The sequence below is a fragment of the Danio rerio genome, chromosome 7, assembly GCF_049306965.1.
Source record: "Danio rerio strain Tuebingen ecotype United States chromosome 7, GRCz12tu, whole genome shotgun sequence".
Taxonomy (NCBI): domain Eukaryota; kingdom Metazoa; phylum Chordata; class Actinopteri; order Cypriniformes; family Danionidae; genus Danio; species Danio rerio.
In genome coordinates, this window is record NC_133182.1 from 21,924,049 (window position 1) to 21,943,879 (window position 19,831).

Genomic DNA, 19,831 nt, shown 5'->3' on the forward strand with positions numbered 1-19,831 from the left:
TGGTGAGAATGGGTGGAGTATGTTTTCTTTTGTTTAATATTAAGTGAATGGCAATGCTAAACTGTGTGTGATGTAAACCACTTAAAAACCAAAAACTCTTGTCTGTACTACATTAACAAAGTAATTTAATATTTTTAAATATAAAATATTAAAATTACAATTTTAATAGCATCTGTGCACTTTATCCCAAAATGTCCTCCAACTTAAAAGATGGATAGCTCATCAGAGACTTTCCGTAATTACGTCACAACTGAAATACAAGCCACTGGTAAAATATCCCACCTAATAACAAGACATAATGCTTATGAACTTACATCAATGCTAAAATTACATCATTTGGTAGAATGTTGTAGTGACTAGACCAGGTGTGGGCAAACTTGATCCTCGAGGGCCGATGTCCCTGCATAGTTTAGCTCCAACCTTATTCAAACAGACCTCCCTATAGAGTTCAAGTGATCTTGAAGACACTGATTAGTTTGTTCAGGTTTGTTTGACTAGTGTTGGAACAAAACTTTGCAGGGACACCGGCCCTCGAGGATCAAGTTTGCCCATCCCTGGACTAGACCATTTCATTAGAGCATTTAATGGTGAAATGGTTTATAGTCTTGGGAGTGTTTGAAAGACTGGCCCAGGAAGGTCACATGCTTACTATGATGATGGTTACTTGAGAAACCTTGGTTCTTACGAGATAAGCCATTGAATCATTCAATGGTACGATTAATAAACACTGATTTATTCATAATTAAAACAATTAAAGTATTTACAAGTAAGAGTTATTTTAAAAAAATCTAGATTTATAGAATGCAAACCTTTAAAAAGATATACAGACATATTTTAAAGGGGCCAGATGTGTACGTATATATGTTTTTTATTTTTCATTAGTGTTACAAGCTCAAAGTTGCCCACAAAAGGATTTTTTTTTCTGTGTAAAAGCGTAGGCTGATCCAGACCTTCTGAAAATGCTTCGACTGAATTTTACATCCCCTACCTACATCACTATGTGGAAAAATAGCAAAATGCCATCCAAATATATCAAAACAATGAGGCATAGGTGTTGTTGCTACCTTATAGCAGAGATGCTATGCATTCCTCTGTCAAAAATGCACTTGGCATTGTTTATTTTAATTTCATTCATGATTACGTTCATTAATTAATTTGGTACATTTAAAACACTTTCTAATTTACGATTAAATGTACACAAATAAAAACTGTGTTTTTTGCTCACACCCAGAAAGTGGCAAATTGGACATGCTATGGGTTATTTTGTGCAGAAATTTCACAGAAACATTCTTGGGTCACCAGAATACGTATTGTCAAAAGTGGCATCATATGAATCTTTTACAGCTAGGTGTCTAGTACTCTGCATTATTTTAGGTAGGCCTTGCATACTCGTGATTATTTAACCAAATTAGTTAAATTAATATTTAAGTATATTTCAGAATTTTCATAAACCAAACTCTTTTTTTTATTGGCTTACTGTTTAAATGATTCCATCACAAAAATGTGTATTTTTTTCTTTCAAAATATAACCACCTAATGCATGCCTCTAACCACGTTATGTATAACTCTCAATTAACAAGAGTTTGATGTCTGGATGGGAGTCATGGGACTTTTGTAATGATTATTTTACATGTTCTACACTTTATCATTGAAGGATGGCAAAAAGCTGGTCATGACTATCTCCTGATATTGGGTTGACAATTCCATTAATGATACTATAACTAATATATTTAAGGGGACAGAGAGGACATTTTTATCAAGTTACGGAAATTTACTCGCAGGTACAGCCGTCTATTTCAAATAATTCATAATTAATATATTTATTTGATGATCAGACGTTTGATTAAAAGGAAACAGAGACTGATATCTGGCTATGAATTTCTTTAATGTTCCCCAGATCAGAGTCACAGCATACAGTGTGTAATAACTTCTAAATAAAGAGAAATATCATCACCGTATGTATATATTATTACCTTTTCTTTTTTTTTCTTTAAATCCATTATTAACATGTTTATTCTTCATCAATTGTGGCGTTTTGATTCTGAACACATATAGTAAAACAGGGCAACAGGTGTAAATTTGCTTTGGGGCCCGGTTTAACATCTTATTTTGTTAGAGGAATAACATGTGCTTCATTTGTTCAGTAATCTTGAAACCTTTAGACTTGACATCTCTTAATCTCGGGATTATGATCAATTCATTAAAAATAATTAATTGTATATATATATATATATATATATATATATATATATATATATATATATATATATATATATATATATATATATAGTTAAATGTAAAAATGTGACCACAAAATAATCCGTTTGACTCACTTTAAATAGTTCTAAATCTTGACAACATTTTTGGTAAGAATTAAATGCTACAGCAAGTTCATGGCAGATGAAACACTTCTCATGACCACCATGGTTTCAGTGTGTCCTTTGAGTAAATAAACTGCAGCCCATCTCTGTGAAACGTGAAATAAACAGCTAATCATACACAAATATGACCAGCCGTGATGGCTCAGATAACATGGATATGCTACATGTTAAACAATCTTTATGTTCAAATATAAAACCGTCTCCATTAACGGATCCCAAAACAAAATGAAGCAGCAGAAAGTGAATTTAAAGTCTTACGAATGAGATTCCTTAATTTTGCTGGTGGCTGAATTACAACTTGCACCTGTTGTCCTGGTCACAGAGTATTTCATATTTCATTCGACCAGAAAAAAACGGAAAAAAAAAGAAGAATTTAACATTAAACAAACAAGAAACTGAATATTTACAAATATTTTCAGTTGATTTGTTCTTACACTTAAAAATGTACAGTTAATTTCTATTTCTCCTTCTCGCTGTACGCCTACTGAAGACCCAATGAATGGCTCGTAATGGATGAAGAGTCTTTATTCTGGATGTAGCACACCATCACACTCTAGTGGTTGAGCGTACAAAAACAAACGAGAGAAATAACAAAAAGCTGTCTCAACTCATCCTTTAAAACAGTATTGGTTATTAGAATTGAGGTTGTGTTGTACGCAGCTCTAGTCGTAAACTCCTCGTAGTTTGCTTAAAATGGAGTTCAGTTTTACCTACAACCACACAAAAGTCCACAGATGGTACATATCCACAGGTCCAATCTACAATCTCAGATGTCCAGAAGGTAAGCGGATCTTGTTACAGTCTATTGTCCAGTTGCCATCGGCGTCTGTTAAGTCCACAATGGAGAATACATTTGCATGACATCCTGAAACTCCAGTGTGTCGCTAGAGTGTGTTTATGGTTCATGTGGAGCATTGCTGACAGCAGTTTTTGCTGGTCCTCCAGACTTAATACACCAGCAAACTGAGCCATCAGTGAGACAAACGCACTTTCTTGCACAAGCCGTCATCATCGTCCTCTGGCATGCAGCCGTGGCAGAAAATAATTCTAACAAGGCATGAACAGAATAGAAGTGAGTGTGTTAATGTCCAGCGATTCTGAGCCATTTCGTTATGAACCGGAAAATGAAACTGTCTGACAAAATATAACATTTGTCTGGTTTGCTGACACCTTTATTTGCTGTGCTTGTCGTAACCTGAAAAGGTCAAGTGTGCAGTGCGGAGAGATGTGGGATATGTAGAAATGTAGGAAAATGCCTCAAAGTGATGATTTTGATTTTTTGACTGATTAAATTAGGTTTCTCTCTCTTTGTGCATCTCGGTCACATACTTTTATCTCACGCATTGACATTAACACCTCTTGAAATTTGATGGAATATTATATTATGTTGAATCGAGAAAGCAAGGACTGAGATTGAATTAGAGAGGCAGAGAAAGAGAGAGAAGGACTGAAGTGTAAAGCCCAGGACACACCAAGCTGACACCAAGAAATAGCGATGAAGAAAACTGACTGTGTTCTCATCTCAAATCAGTTGCATCTAGTCCCGTCTGGACCAAAAAGCTGCATGTAAACACACCAAATGGATGACAGCTGACTAAAATGAGAACATATACGTTCTGTGAATCCTTGAGTGGATGTATGTTTCCAAACCTGCAGGTAGCAGTAGTTTATAATGTCGTTCCACAAAGAGAAACTGGAACTAGTGCTGCACGCATACAAACTACACATATTTCGCAGTACTTCTCGCTCACCACAGAGGGGTGCACTTCAGCAGATATGGCTTATAATCTAATAATCTATTAATTTTTCATCATTTATTTATTTATTTATTTTCCTTTAGCTTAGTCTCTATTTCAGAGGTTGCCACAGCGGAATGAACCGCCAACTATTCCAGCATATGTTTTACACAGTCCTTCCAGCTGCAACCCAGAACTGAGAGACTGATAATCCATATCATTTGCAAATATTAAAGAAGTTTGATGACAGCCATCTTCTTTGTTCCCTCTTGGACTGTGTGGTTTTGACACTTCAGTTTTTTGTTCTCGCTCTCTGATTCATAGTTGAACAACCAATCAGAGTGCTCTCTTTCTACATTCTGAATCAGACAAACTCCCTCTGACATGAGCTCAATAAGAGGCAACGTAGTACACATTAAACAACCTAATCTCACCGCTGCTCAACAAAGGACTAATGCTGCCCAATGGCTGATTACTGCCTTGATGTGTCCTGGCCTTAAGATGATCATTTTTATTTGTCTCTGTGATAAAGCGAGAGATGCAAAACTATATGTGGATTTGAAACTTGGAGTAATTTTGTTCAGACCATCCTGAACAACTCTGATTGATCACTACATGATGGTCAAGTAACAGCATCAACTACTGGATGTGAATATTTCAAACATTGTAAAAAGTATGTTTCCAATAGCTCTCAAAGAGAGGACACTGTCCTTTAGAGTGGTCAGACTGAAGAGGATGATACATTTGGATAAATAAACCATGGAGAAAGTTGTTAAAGCCATTTTAAGCAAGCAAACTAGAAAAAAACAACAAAAAAACACCGTAAATAAGAAAAATGCCGTGGGAGTTTACAGCCCAGTGTCCTTCTTGGTGCTTTAAAATATTTCATGCATAGATCCCACCGAGCAATCCATGTAAATATATATATATTTATATCATTCTTTTATATATTTGTCTTTATATTTATACATACAAAAATCTTTCTAAGAAACAACACGTAGCCACTTCAGATACGCTTGATGAAATGAGCAGAGCGAGAGCAAGAGCGAGAGAAAGACGAGGTTGGCACTTTTGCTTTCATCTTCTGTCATTTTCTCTCATCCTCTATCTATTGTTACAAGGTGTGATTTAATACTTGACACAAGACTGCAGGTAAACACAACATATCCGGCGTCAGTCGTTTATCAAATGCCCCTACGATTCATGTAAAACACAAGACCACATTCGGACAGAGAGACCGATGGGCTAATGATGGCATAACAAAGAGTGAAGATCGAAAGAAAAGCATGGATGAAATCTGCCCTCTGCCAATTTAGTAAGAGGCGAAGAATGGGAAAACGTCCTCATTCCCCTCATGACATCAGACCAGCTTCTGTGCCTCCATAAATTGCCCCTCTTCTTTAACAACTCACAAGTTGAATCCAGAACGAAGCCCATGACTTGTCAGATCTGCTGCTTGCTGTAGAGTCTATGAACAGAGCTCCTCTAGTGTGTACAATGTCTACAAAACCTCTGATATAGTTTATGAGAACCTCAACAGATGTGCTGCCACTGCTCTTGACAGCAGAACTGTAAGTTTAGGAGCTTGAAAAGGTGGACAGAGAGAGAAAACTGGATACATGTGAGAGCTAGTCCTCTCGTTCTCGTGGTGCTACTATACACGGGTGGTGGAGTGGGGGTGGGGTAAGGTATTGTTGTGCCCGGTGGATGTGGGGAAGGTGTTGAAGGCATGAAGGGGCTGCATGCCCGTGATGGTGCTAGGGATCATGGTGATGGTATTTGGGGTCATGAGTGGAACATCGTCGGGTGCCCGCCGTAGCGCCAATGTGTAGTCAGGTGGGCATGCGGGACGTAAAATATCATGCGGTCGCAATGGCTCCATGTCGTGGTGGGCGTCATGCTCCGAGTGCTTCATTTGCAGGGACATGATCTCTTCCTCCTGGCTGTGTGCTAAATCATTAGCGGCTACGCCTCGTTGCGGAGACAACCGGTGCCTTCGCATTTCATGTCGTTTGTCGCGTTTATAGTAAAGCGCAGCAAAGGCGAGGATGTTGAGGAACAGGAGCGAAGCGCCAACAGCCACGGTCACACTAAGTTCTGTCGAGTAGTCCCGGGTGTCGCTTGGGAAGGGAGGAAATCGAGGCTGCTCCGAACTATCTGGGTCTAGTTCTGACGGGAAGGTTGGGATGGGATGGCGTGTTGTACGGGGACCCTGGCCCTTCCAGTGTGGGGTTCGGGCCGTTCCTGGAGGCAGCCGGGTTGTGGCAGTGCTGAAGACCTCCTCGTGAAGGTTGTGAAGGTGAGGAACCAGCTCCAGCCAGAAGGCGACTTTATTTGCTCGGTAGTTGTCACGGATTCGAGGCTTCAGGCCAATGTGGAGATACTGCTTGTCCTTTGAGTTGAACTTGGTCCAGATCACTTCCTCGAAGCGGTTGGGTTTGGTGTGGATGAACTTGGTGTCCTGAGGAACAGGCAAGTTGGGATCCCTGTAAAAAAAAAAGATATTTTATTGTAACAGAGAATGATTTGAAAATTGTCAAAACAGGAATGAATTTGGAATTGAAAAGGCAATACAGAATTGCAAATTTGACCTTATTTTACCATCACACTTTCTAATTCTAATTCCTTAAGACAAACAGATCAAACTCTGATTCAATTTGAAGAAATTATAACAGAAAGATTACACTAAAGCATAGTAGGATATACTTCCCTAAGTATTATTAGAATTATTATTTAAAAAATAACACACAACCAAGATATTTGTTCAACAAAGGCCCAATCCCAATTCTACCCCTTAGCCTTTCCCCTTACCCCTACCCCTTGTTTTGCGTATTCATGTGAATGGGAAGGGGTGTCCTAATTCTCTTTAGCTTGAAGGTGTAGGGCTAGATGGCCCTCGAAACTGAGATTTTTTTTAGGCCCACACTTGAAACCAAGGGATACAAAAATATCCCAAAATACACCAGCCACAACGGCAACATAGCTGTACACGGAAATAAGGTTATGCACAAATTAGTATTTCTTTTGTCATTATTACAAATTTTTACAACAAACAAGCACATGTTTTAATACATTCATAAAGGCAATCGTGTTTTACCGTAAAAAAAAAAACGCTAAAATGAAAACCGCTACATTTCGCTATCTATAATCCATAACAATAACTCCTGTATAGCAGTCCCACAACATACTTTCACATCTGACACATGAATACCCCGTCTAGTGGCTGGGAATGAGCTACAGTGTCTGGTATAATGTTGTTTTCGTGTGTTTGCAGATGCCCTTCCAGTCGCAACCCATCTCTGGGAAACATCCACACACACATTCACACACACACTCATACGCTATGGACAATTTAGCCTACCCAATTCATCTGTACCACATGTCTTTGGACTGTGGGGGAAACTGAAGCACGCGGAGAAAACCCACGCGAAGGCAAGAACATGCAAACTCCACACAGAAACACCAACTGAGCCAAGGCTCGAAATAGCGACCCAGCGACCTTCTTGCTGTGAGGCGACAGCACTACCTACTGCGCCACTGCCTCATCGCCACTTTATATCGTTATGATAATATGACAAAAATAGAACTGGGATTAGGCCCAAGTCTTAATTATTACAGTATAGATTATTACAGTATTTGTTTAATACTTTATTTTGTATAGCATAAAAAACAATAATCTGTTTTATTTTCATTGAGTATATTTTAAAATACTAATTCAATTAAAGTTTTAGGAATTAATTTCATTAGACTCCAATTTTTATTCGAAAATATTATTCATAATCATAATCATAAAATTGAAAATACAGATAAAACAGAAAACATACAGAAAAACCTAAAACTAAAAATTCCCCTTGTCCAATAATGGCACTAAATGAATATCACCGTAAATATTAATATGACATGATATACACATTTTGAATAGAACATGTTTGGCCATATCACCGGGCACTCTTCTGGATGTCAGGAAGTAATCTGCAAATGAATTTGAATTGGGGATTAGACAGATTTTGAATGTTGAGACTCACCCAGTCTTGGCAAAGTTGGTCCAGTAGGTCATGACCACAGCGCTGAGCATGATATCATTTTTGGAAAAGTTGCAAGGGAACAGATCTGTTGCTCCGATCATTGGCACACCAAACACATAGGGTATCTCATCCCCATGTGCTGCGTCTGCCCATTCGGGTCGTGTCTCTGTTTGGCAGTGGTGGTAGAATGTGTAGAAATAGACAGGTGACTGGTAGTCAGCGTGGAGCTTGGCAGTAGCGATGGCTGGCGCCACCCACTGGTGATCAGTGAATAATGCGAGTAGAGTCTTGCGCCGCATTTCTCCATTGTCTCTGTCTGCCCAGTCAGTATACATGAACTTAATAGTCTCCCTCAGGATGTCTTTACCTACAGAAAGACAAAGGTAATAATTACTGTGAAGAAAGAGCTAAAAACATAACAGGAGGTTTTGTGTGAATACATGTTTAGATTATGAACACACACATGAAAATGCATATTACTGCATTTAAAAACTACTGATCACACCTACAGGACATGAAATATCTTATGAGGCACATAAAATAGCATTCAAATCACAATCATAATTAACATTGATTGTCTTTTGTCGCCCTCTGGTGGAACAAGTGAACAAAATCACCTAATAATTGACACTGTTAGTCTTTTGTCGCCCTCTGGTGGAACAAGTGAACAACAGCACCTAATCAAGAGTATGCAGTACATCAAGAATAACAGTAGCAGCAATTAAATTGCTTTGCTGTATACCAAGACAGTCTTTTGTAGGCAAAGTTAACACAAAACTAGAAGGACTGCTCTGTTTTAAACCTGATTAAGAAACTTTAGTATCATTCTGTATATCCACTCAACATAAACAAATATAATATTACACCACATTTTGATATACAAATATATGCTGACAAAAAATGGAACAAAGTGCCTATGATAATGGTAAGACAAGGAAAATAAAAAGTCACATAGGAAAGGGGACTGAAGAGTTTACCTTTAGGGTATCCATAGAGGTTATCCACAAAGTTGGAGATGGTGTAGTCAAAAGCTGCAGCTGAAATGCCCTCTTCACTCTCAGTTCCTCCATCATCCACAAACTTCAGCCCCTCCCCTTGATTTACACCAATCAGAAGGTCGTAATTCAAAAACTCCCCCTAAAGGACAAAGAAATTTACCTCCTGTGACAAACTTATCAACGAACACAGAAGATTTTTTGATTAACTTTAAAAGGATAGATTATGATTGCTGTGAACTTTGCAGAGTAATTTAATCCCTTACTCATAAATGCTAAAGTAGCCAGAACTGCATTGCTCAGGTTTCCTATCTAGACTTGATCATTTTGCTATTTAATGATTTTATATGGTGTCAACATCAGGTAAATTTGTATCCTCTCCAAGATTTAATTTAATTTATTTTTCCTTTGGCTTAGTCCCTTTATTTATCAGAGGTTGCTACAGCGGAATGAATCGTCTCTAAAAGAGTGAAAAAATAATAAGGTAATTTTTCAATGAATAAATATTTTTTTTTTATTAAATAAGCATTACATAATTAAATGAGCGACACCACAACACTGAGAATGTAATGAGTTATAATAAATTAATAAAACATATAGACTCCATACCTATTAATTTTAACAAATTCAAAACCTAAGCTTAGCTCTTGTATTATGCTCAAAAAGATTGACCTGCACTGACCTGCACTGGATTCAATATCTAAAAAAGAACTTGATGGGATGGATTTCTGTTTTTAAATCCATTCCAGCAAGGACTAACATTTATCCTTTTTCTCAATACTTTAATAATATGATTATTTGAATCAGTAATTATCTTCGAAAAGATTTCGACTAATGAATAAAGTTAAAAATAACATGATTTAGGAACGTTCAGTTGAAGTGTTTTCTCTCTATCTTTGTCAGTCAAAACTCTATTTTCATTAGGCTACCTGATCAGGCCATAGGCTATGGAGACCTCTTGAGTGGAACTGCAGGGCCTGATGACTTGAAACAACTGTTCCTATTGTTATTGCTATTTTAGGTGTTATTCTGTCTATAGTGACTTCTATTTACAGGGTATATACAGGAATCCTAAAGGTAATTTTAACACCTTTTTAAGACTTTTTAAAGACCTTCTCAGAATATTTTAAGACCTCATCGCCACTTCAAGTTCCAATCAGTATCAAAACTTTGATTTAATAAACAGTTATTAATAAACAGTTGTAGTTAAATAAATCAATGGAACACAACCATGCAAAGATAAGCTTAAAGAATAAATTGCGCGGTTGTTTTCAGCGACAGGCTTCACCCACTGTTTAAACTTGTCTTTCTCCTACCAGGAGTACGCAAACTTGCATTTTCCCACTTTGCAGTTTGTTTTGATCTATGGTTTCACTACATGTGGAGATCACCTTTCTGCGTGATATCGGACAGAGAGGCTTGGCCAGACGATTCCTGGCCCAAACTAATCGTGTGGATCGAGCACGCTGTTGTTAATATTAAGAGGAAAATAAATATATTTATGCTTTTTTAGAGTCAAACATTTTGGACAATGCTTGAACAAAAATTAAGACCTCGAAAAAACGTGTTTAAGACATTTTAATTTCTTTAAGGGCCTTAATTTTTAATACTTTTTAAGATTCCCCAGACACCCTGTTTTTTTTGGGCAAGATAGATTTGATGTGGTAAGAGTTTAGCAGCCTGAATGTTGATTGCACCAGTTTCAAACCAGTTTAATTAGACAGCTGAGAGTACAAGGAAACAACCTTGAGTTTTAAACAGATTGTTCTCTTGTGTGTCTGTATGCTTCCGAGGGGTCATCTCTACAGGTCTTAGATCTGTAGAGTCGGCCTGACCCAAGTCTGTGGTCTGTGGTCGGCCTGACCCAAGAATTCTGTTTCCATCCCTATCTGGACTCAGATACGACCCCGTATTGATGTACCTATTTAGAATTGTCTATCTTTGCTTTAACCAATCAGAACTTTTGGTTTTCTGTAAGATTATAATTTCTGTGTTGTTGTATTGTAAGTCAGGAGTTTGGCGAGTGAGTTCTACGAGAGTGTGAAGCTCCTCTGTCATAAAACTTCAAACTATCTTCAGCAGATTTTCTTAATTTTTATTAAATCTCTGACTCTGAGTCTTCTCTTGATCTGAAATTAAAGTGTTAATCTTCATCCCCACAAACTAATAATTCAAACTTCTCACAGATGCAAAACAAATGTATCATAAAATATTTTATAAAGTGTATTAGGTCAATTTTTTCACCTAAATACTTATTCTGTGTAATTTCCGAAGTTCAAATTGAACTAACAATGTTAAACTCAACATTAGTTTTTAACAAAAGTGACACAAATAAACTGATAAAAATGCACGGCACTGACACACAGGGAATAACTACATACAAATACAAGCAGCTGCCAAATGTATAAATGTAAATGAACACATCACTGGAGGCGAGTTGAGCAATCAGCATAAATACGTGATTAAAATACTTGTTAATTGAGAAAAATGTAGCATGCAGTTGGAATGCCAATTTAGCAAACATACCACATTGTTCAAACCTATCAAATCAAACAATAATCATAATTCAAAGAATTTAATTTATAGTTAATCCCAAAACTGAAAATTCATCATCTGTCATCATTGACTCTCCCTTAACGTGTCTCAAGTATGCTAAGTTTCTTTCCTATGTTGAACACAAAGGAAGTTACTTTGAAGAATACTTAAAACCTGTTATTTGACTTTGATAATAATTGCATTTCTAATATGGAAGTCAATGGTTACACTTTTTCAGCTTTCTTAAAAAAATCTTCTTTAGTGTTCAACATAGTAAAGACACTAAAGGTTTGGAATCACTTGATATGTCAATAAATAGTGAGAAAATCTTAGTTTTTGAGTGAACTATCCCTTTAACTAGCGAATCAAAACAGCTCAATTTAACCTGAAATACTTGGGTTAGCAAAATTTGTTCTGTTACAAAAATGATTTCAGACTCCAGTGGACTTAATTAATGAATCCCCCATATATTTCTTCTCCATAGGACCTTCAAGTGTCCATTGAATGTCTTACTTTACAACCTAATCCTTGGCTTGGGAAGCGTCAGTTCACCATGTAAAATCTTTGGTAGAACATGCATAATTTAAGACCTAGAAACCACCTAGTAGTCAAGATCACCTGCTGCATCAGAATCTCCGGGTCATCTGGCACCACGTCTCCGTCCATCACCGGCCCAAATGCAATGTGGTAGCGGGCCGGCTGGATGTCCTGATCTACCAGCTCTCTGAAATTTTTCCTGCGGAGACAATCCACCAGGTCTGCGGTCTCTCCATATGTGCATCCCACTTTACGAGCCAGGATCTTAGTGTACTTCAAGGGCTGGTAGCTAATGGACCAGCTGGAGATGGCTGATCCACTCTGAGCGATGGCTCTCTGAAACAGACCTGTAGTGGGGAGGAAGCAAAAACAAGCTGTTACCTACATACAAAAAAGCCTGGACTCATAATACCCATGCTTGTGCAGGAAGGTGATGCATGAAACCCCAAAACTGAAAATCTGTCATCATTTGCTGAAGCTCCACTTGTTTCAATCCTGTTAGAGTTGGAGACGAGCAGCCATTTACTTTAATTTTATTTTTTCCTACTATGGATTTCAATGACTATCAGCTTACAACATTCTTCTAACTTATTTAGTGTTCAATAGAAATAACATACATGCTCATACGGGAAGTTGATGCATGATACTCCAAAATGAAAAGTCTAAGTATAAGGAAGATAAAGACTGGCTGCCACTGACTTTGATAGTAGTTTTTTTCTGCTTTGGATGTTAATGGATACCAGTTTACAACATTCTCGAACATTCATCCAACTTCTTCGATACACTGAGAAACCCAACAGTCAACTTTATCAAAGTAAATGAGTCTAGTTAACTCAAACTTTACTGAAAGTTAACTCTACTTATTTAAAAGGGGTCTGGGCTTAGTGTTAAAGGTAATAAGTGAATTACCTCATTACTTCAATTGAAATGAAGTCAGTTCAAAGTACTCATATAGATTAGTTTTTTAACTTAAATGGTTTGTAGCAATCCTCAAAAGGTTTGAGTTGCCTTATATTATTGAGTTTTCCAGTACTCAGTTAGTTTAAGATCTCTTTATTTATTGGATTTTACTGTGATCAAATTGCTTCGTTTACTCAAATGGATTAAGCTCACTGTACTCATTAGGATTCATTTTTAAACTTAAATGGCATGTAGCATTTAGCCTCCTCAAACAGTTTGAGTCACTTTATCTTTTTGGGTTTTACAGTGTACACTGTAAAAAGTGATTAGTTACCTAAAACGGGTAAACCAATTGCCTTAAAAGCAACAAGTTGACTTTACAAAAATAATGTAAGTACTCCCATTGTAACTTAATACTGTTAAGTCAACTTAATTCTTATAATTATGCAAATTGTACTCGGAGTTAATTGGAGTCTGGAAGAGCAGATTTATTTTAGTTACTGTCATTTTGCTATATACAGAAAAGCTGTAAAAAACCCACATATACACTCAAAAAAGGAGTTTTTTTTTACTTGTTTTTAACTAAGACTCGCACTAGTATGTCTTTCTTTCCTTTTTTCATACTATTATAACCTATTTTTAACACATTTTAATCAGTTTTTATCTGTTTTTAATAGTTTTATAATTAATTTTTGTTTTCTTATCTTGTCTGTTTTATTCCTGTTTATGTAAAACACTTTGAATTGCCACTGCTTATGAAATGTGCTATATTATAATAAACTTGCCTTGCCTTGTTCAAACTAAACTTTATTAAAATGAGCTGAAACAACACAATTCTTGAGATTTCATTGGGACAACTTATTTTTTTTAATGTTCAATCCACATAAATTTGTTAAAAGTGATAAGTTAACTTAATTAATTTGTGTTGGAACAACGTGAGTGAATTGTGTGGAACCCTGGATTTGTTACAGTGTAATAAAGGTATATTGGAAAAAAGTGATTAGTTTACTTTTATTTAAAAAAGTGAATACAATCAGCATAATTATGCTTTTATTATAAATTAAGTCAGCTTGACATTTCCAAGTAACAATGGGTTTACTTACATTATTACTGTAAGGTCAACTTGCTGCATGTCTAGCAATTGGTTTACTTGCTTTAAGTAACTAATCACTTTTTACAGTGTAGAAAAAGAGGCACTTGAGGATGAGTGAAAGGTGAGAAAATGTTAATTTTTGGGAACTAATCTTCAATTGTAGTTTAATTTTTGTGTTCATCTTTATTTCCGTAGAACTTTATAATGTAGATTGTCAAATCAGCTTAACACAGACGAAGAAAAGAGATTAAAAAGCCATAACAATAAAGTTATCAAGGTTTGACGAATTGAATGTTCAAAATACATACATCTCACGTAGTCTCGCAATTACAATAAGGGCAAAAAGGCTGCATGCATACAGATTATAATTCAATTGTAATACAATTATATTGTATATTCAGTAAAGCCAGGGCTTGTTAATAGGATCGAATTAATGTGATGTCAATTCCAATAGAGCTTAAATTGGAATCGCATCAATAAAAGAACAGAGAGAAAAAAAGAATAAGAAGCTTTGGTTTGGCACAAACCACATTTTTCAGTGATTACTAAGCTAGCATTGTACTAATTCCATGTTGCATTAAAATAACAGTAAATCTATTATTCTCTTGTTGCCTTTTTGCTTACAAACAAAGCCGATTTCTTACTCACAAGAGAAGAGCAGAACGATTTTACCGAAGGGCTCTTCTTTTCCTTGTTCTGCCCTTCTTCCTTTCCTTCTGTCTTTTTAATTATTGAAGAGCATGTTACCTTTCCCAGGGAAATCAATATGGAGCTACTGTAGCTTTGTCTCTGTGCTTTTCTCTTTGCCCAGCTTGTCCAAACAGGATCACGAACACACATTTAGTTAAGCGCTGCTCAGAAAGTCAGCTTGTTAATTTCGTGCTTTGCTCCATCTCAGTAAACTTGATCAGTTTTCTTAATAAATGAATCCATTTAAGGGGCAGTCCACCCAAAAACAAAAACAAATTGGTGAGGGGGATAATAAATTTCATAAAAGATCTAGTTAGTTCATAAATGCTCAGACAAAAGTATAATTTTACTGCATTTACAACTATTTACTTATTGACCAAAGAACATACATAATCACAAACATGCGCTAATCTCGCACACCTTTTTACATTTACCTTCAGTAGTGAGCCATATCTGACTGTATTTATGTGCAATAGTCCAATAGATGTACGTTTTGACAACTGTTTGTGTTGACACACAGTTAAACCCAAAAAGTTAAGGTAACCCAAACCATTTGAGGAAACTGATTGCAACAAACCATTTATGTTCAAAAGACTAATCCTAATGAGTACTGTGAACTTAATCCTTTTGAGTAAATGAAGCAATTTGAGCACTGTAAAACCCAATAATTAAAGAGAATTCAAACCAACTGAGTACTGCAAAACCCAATAAGTTAAGGCAACTCAAACCATTTGAGGAAAGCGATTGCTACAAACTATTTGAGTTAAAAAGCGAATATATTTGAGTACTGTGAAATCACTCTGTTTAAGCTGAAGTAATGAGGTATTTAATTGACTTTAAAAAAAGAGTTCAACACTCTTTTCAAATGAGTAGAATCAACTTTCAGTCAATTTTGAGTTAACTACACTCATTTCATTTGATAAAGTTGATTTTACAATGCAGTTAAGGCACAAGAAGAACCCATCACACCCTATCTGAGCGTTCACTCTGGTACTACGTGAATTTTCAGTTGTTCCAAGTCTCTTCAAACTCCTAAAGCCAATTAAAAATACATATTTGGCAAATAATTTGAGTAGACGAATGTTTTCTTCTGGCTTTCCAAAAAAAAAAAAAAAAAAAAAAAAAAAAAAAAAAAAATATATATATATATATATATATATATATATATATATATATATATATATATATATATATATATATATATATATTTAGAGCTTTTTGATAAAATTATTCAAAAATTCTACAAATTCTACAGCATTACTTTGGCTATAGATTTAAGAAATAACTCACTTAAAAATTAATCCTTAATAGTAAGCATGCTAAAGAGCATTTAAAAACTGATCAGCTGTTTCTTCATAAAAATCAATGCATACTAAACTGACATCCATGCAAAAATCTATTAATTCCCAACCCAAATGCTTCCATATAATGTCAGTTATAGTACCCCAGCTTATAATTCTTCAATAAAAAAAAAAGAGTTGGAAAAAGTGGCCTCTACACTGGTCATTTATTTTTGTTCTTGTAATCTCGGGTTCAAAAATGGCAGTGAAAACAGTGAATATATTCACCACACAGGCAACCAGTGAAGAAAAGTGCCTGCAAATTAAGTATAATAAATAATGGGAAAGACAAAAGCTGATATACTCTGCTGTATTATGGTTGGGTTGTAAAGACGTGGCATTTCACTCAATGTGTGAGGCATTTTACAATTTGTTTTGCTTATGTTTGAGGCTCCTTTTAGTTCAGGATTTAAAGTAAGGTGATAGAACATAATTTATGAAATATAACTGGCTAAATTGGCATTGCGTTTGATTTTCCGTTTTGCGCTACAGTCAATTTTCATCTGCTTTTGGCAGTTGATCAATGTTAAAGTTCACCCACAAAAAACAAGTTCCCTCTTTATTTGCTGACGTGAAAAACCTTTTTGAGGATCTTTTTTTCTGTTGGACACACTAGAAGATATTTTGAAGAATGCTGGAAACCAGTAACCACTGACATCCATAATAAGAAGAACAAATGCTATGAAAGTCAATGGCTACCCTTTTTGTGTTCAACAGAAGAAAGAAACTTAGATTTGTGGTAAGTGAAGAGAGACTAACTGATAGCAGATAACATTTGTAGGTGTGCTATCCCTTTAATGTTTACTCATAATCCTCTTCTTCATACAGTGTGTTTATCTCTTGCATTTTCTGTTGGTTTGGATTTCCTCACAGGGAAGTGACTTAATGTGACATGAGTGATTTCTGCCATGGCTTACCTGCTGTGACTGACAGCTGAGGGCTGTAGGACTGATGTTAGGTGAGGATGATAGTGATGATGAAGATGATGTGGATGAAGGTGGACTTTTTGACGAGCAGAGTAAAGAGCAGAGTTGGACAGGACGGTGAGACATTTTTGTGAGGTAACACACATGGACAAACATTAACGATGAGATGGAAATCGGTGTAGGGTAGTATTAGTTTGATAAGTAACACTGTAGCTCACACACATTTGACACTTACCCTCAGAATGGTGGGACAGGATGAGTAGGTTTACACAAGATGCTCCTGCCCCAGAGCCAAAGATAGTGATCCGTTCAGGGTCGCCTCCAAAGTGCCCAATATTCTCATTCAGCCAACGCAAGGCCTGGATTTGATCCAGCAGCCCATAGTTCCCTTTGGCAGACTGATCTCCAGTGCTAAGAAAACCTGAAGAAAACAAAACATTAGAGACAGATTAGTTAATAGAGAGCAAAATCAGAGTAAAAATGTCAAATCTTTTTTGGTAACTGAAATACTTTGGCTAACAGAAAAACTTAAAATGAGAAAATCTGCACTGCCAAATAAGTGAAATACATGAGTTTATTTTCTTTCAGCTTAGTCCCTTTATTCATCAGGGGTCAGAATGAACCACCAACTTATACAGCATATGTTTAACACACATGCACTACGGTCAATTTAATTAATACAATTCACTTATAGCGCATGTCTTTTGACTGTGGGAGAAACCGGAGCACCCGAAGGAAGCCAATGCCAAAACGGGGAGAACATACAAACTCCACGCAGAAATGCCAACCGACCCATTCGAAGCTCAAACCAGTGACCTTCTTGCTGTGAGGTGACAGTGCTAACCACTGAGCCACCATGTTTGTATCAATTTGTTTTGTTTAAAAATGCCATACATGTATGAGATGACAAAAATGATTATATGCTATTAAATTATATGACTGACATTATATTTATGATAATTTTAAAATTGTGCCGGTGCTCTTAAGATAAACAGTGAAATTATAAGTCCAAGGCACTCGAAAAAAAATGTGAAAAAAATGTTTTAATAAACTTTTTATTAACATGGCTATTCCATAAAACTGCACCTACACATTTTGGCAAACACTTGCCTTCATCAGGGTAACGTTTCGCTGTTTATCTTTGTGATTATCTTTCATTTATCACAGACAGATTTCATTTTATTTACTGTTATTGTATTTGGTATCAATTTATTTAAGTTACATTTGCTAGGTTGGGGTTAGTGTTAGGGTTAGTGTAAGTTGACATGTACTTGCAAAGTTTTTTTATAGTCAGTTAAATGTCTACTAAGATGGTCTACTAATACACAAATGAGAAGTAATTGGCCTGTAGTTGCTATGCAACTTTTAGTCAACAAATTGTGCAATAGGGACCATCAAAATAAAGTCTTACCTTGTATTTTAGTAAAAAAAACAATTAGTGCAAAATAAATAATTTTCACACTTAGATAATGCTATATGTTAGCAGGTTTAGGATGCTGTCCCAGGAGAGAACCCTGATGTCAGAGACAGACGAGCGCAAGGCTCCTGTCAATGAGCGTTAGGAAGGATAAGAGATCAGGTAGTTCTCGAGAGCTCCCCTGATTCGTTTAGCCAATACCTTGTTTAATAAGACAGCTTTATGAAAATAGGCTGCCAATCGCACCGGTGTGTACGCATTAAGTGCTTGTGACTGTTACTATTATTTAATTTCCTTGTGTCACATGTCTTTACACTATGGGAGAAAACCGAAATACCTGGGAAAACCTACACGAAAACAGGGAGAACATGTAAACTCCACACAGAAAGTGCCGACTGGCTCAGCTAGTACTTGACTTGGCAACTATCTTGCTGTAAGGCAGCAGTGCGATCTTAGAAATGAGGGGGAGGGAGAAGGGATGAATGGGTGGTTCTTCCAAAACGAAGATAGGGAATGAAGTTAGACTGGATATTTATGTTAAATTTAGAATAATAATACGATTGGCTAGATAGAGACCAGCTGCAGTCAATCATATCACATGCTCCTCTCGAAATTAGTTCGTGAAACTTCACTTAGGGAAATTACATAAGTTGTACTTTAAATGTTGTGAAAACTTATTGAGTGTATATGTGCAAATACGGCATTGATTTAGCATTTCAGCAATAAATCATTTATAAAAGAGAAAAGACAGTAAGAACAGAATGTAGAGAAGGAAATGACTACTGATCACTTAAATATCTGCTATAAACAGAAGTGAGTGAGTGAGTGAGAGAGAGAGAGAGAGAGAGAGAGAGAGAGAGAGAGAGAGAGAGAGAGAGAGAGAGAGAGAGAGAGAGAGAGAGAGAGAGAGAGAGAGAGAGAGAGAGAGAGAGAGAGAGAGAGAGAGAGAGATGGCAGATACAGAGGACGAGTGAGTGGGTGCTCTAATTTGGAAAAACTGTTTCATCTGCCTCCAAGTCACCAGGAACTTTACTGATCAAAGTCACACACACATGCACACGGGCACACACACACACACACACACACACACACACACACACACACACACACACACACACACACACACACACACACACACACACACACACACACACACACCAGCGCATTATAATATCCCCAGGGCTCATGGGGCTCATCCTTCTCCAAAGGAATTAAAATACAGTAAAATCAAACGGCCTCGTAAACGGCAGTGTCCT

The 19,831-nt window shown here is 36.5% G+C and overlaps 1 protein-coding gene across 4 annotated transcripts in view; it reads right to left on the reverse strand.

Annotated features, from left to right (window-relative positions):
- Nucleotides 1-5,082: 5,082 nt before the first annotated feature.
- Nucleotides 5,083-19,831, reverse strand: part of nlgn2a (neuroligin 2a) — a 301,536-nt gene continuing 286,787 nt past the window's right edge. For 3 of the 4 annotated variants that reach the window (XM_009303066.5, XM_009303065.5, XM_073906619.1), the window contains 5 exons: nt 17,394-17,579; nt 12,291-12,556; nt 9,120-9,279; nt 8,143-8,509; nt 5,083-6,603 (listed from right to left, as the gene is read on the reverse strand). In XM_009303066.5, coding sequence (XP_009301341.1) covers nt 5,772-6,603; nt 8,143-8,509; nt 9,120-9,279; nt 12,291-12,556; nt 17,394-17,579 — 1,811 coding nt within the window. In that variant the 3' untranslated portion in view covers nt 5,083-5,771. 4 annotated transcript variants of the gene reach the window in all.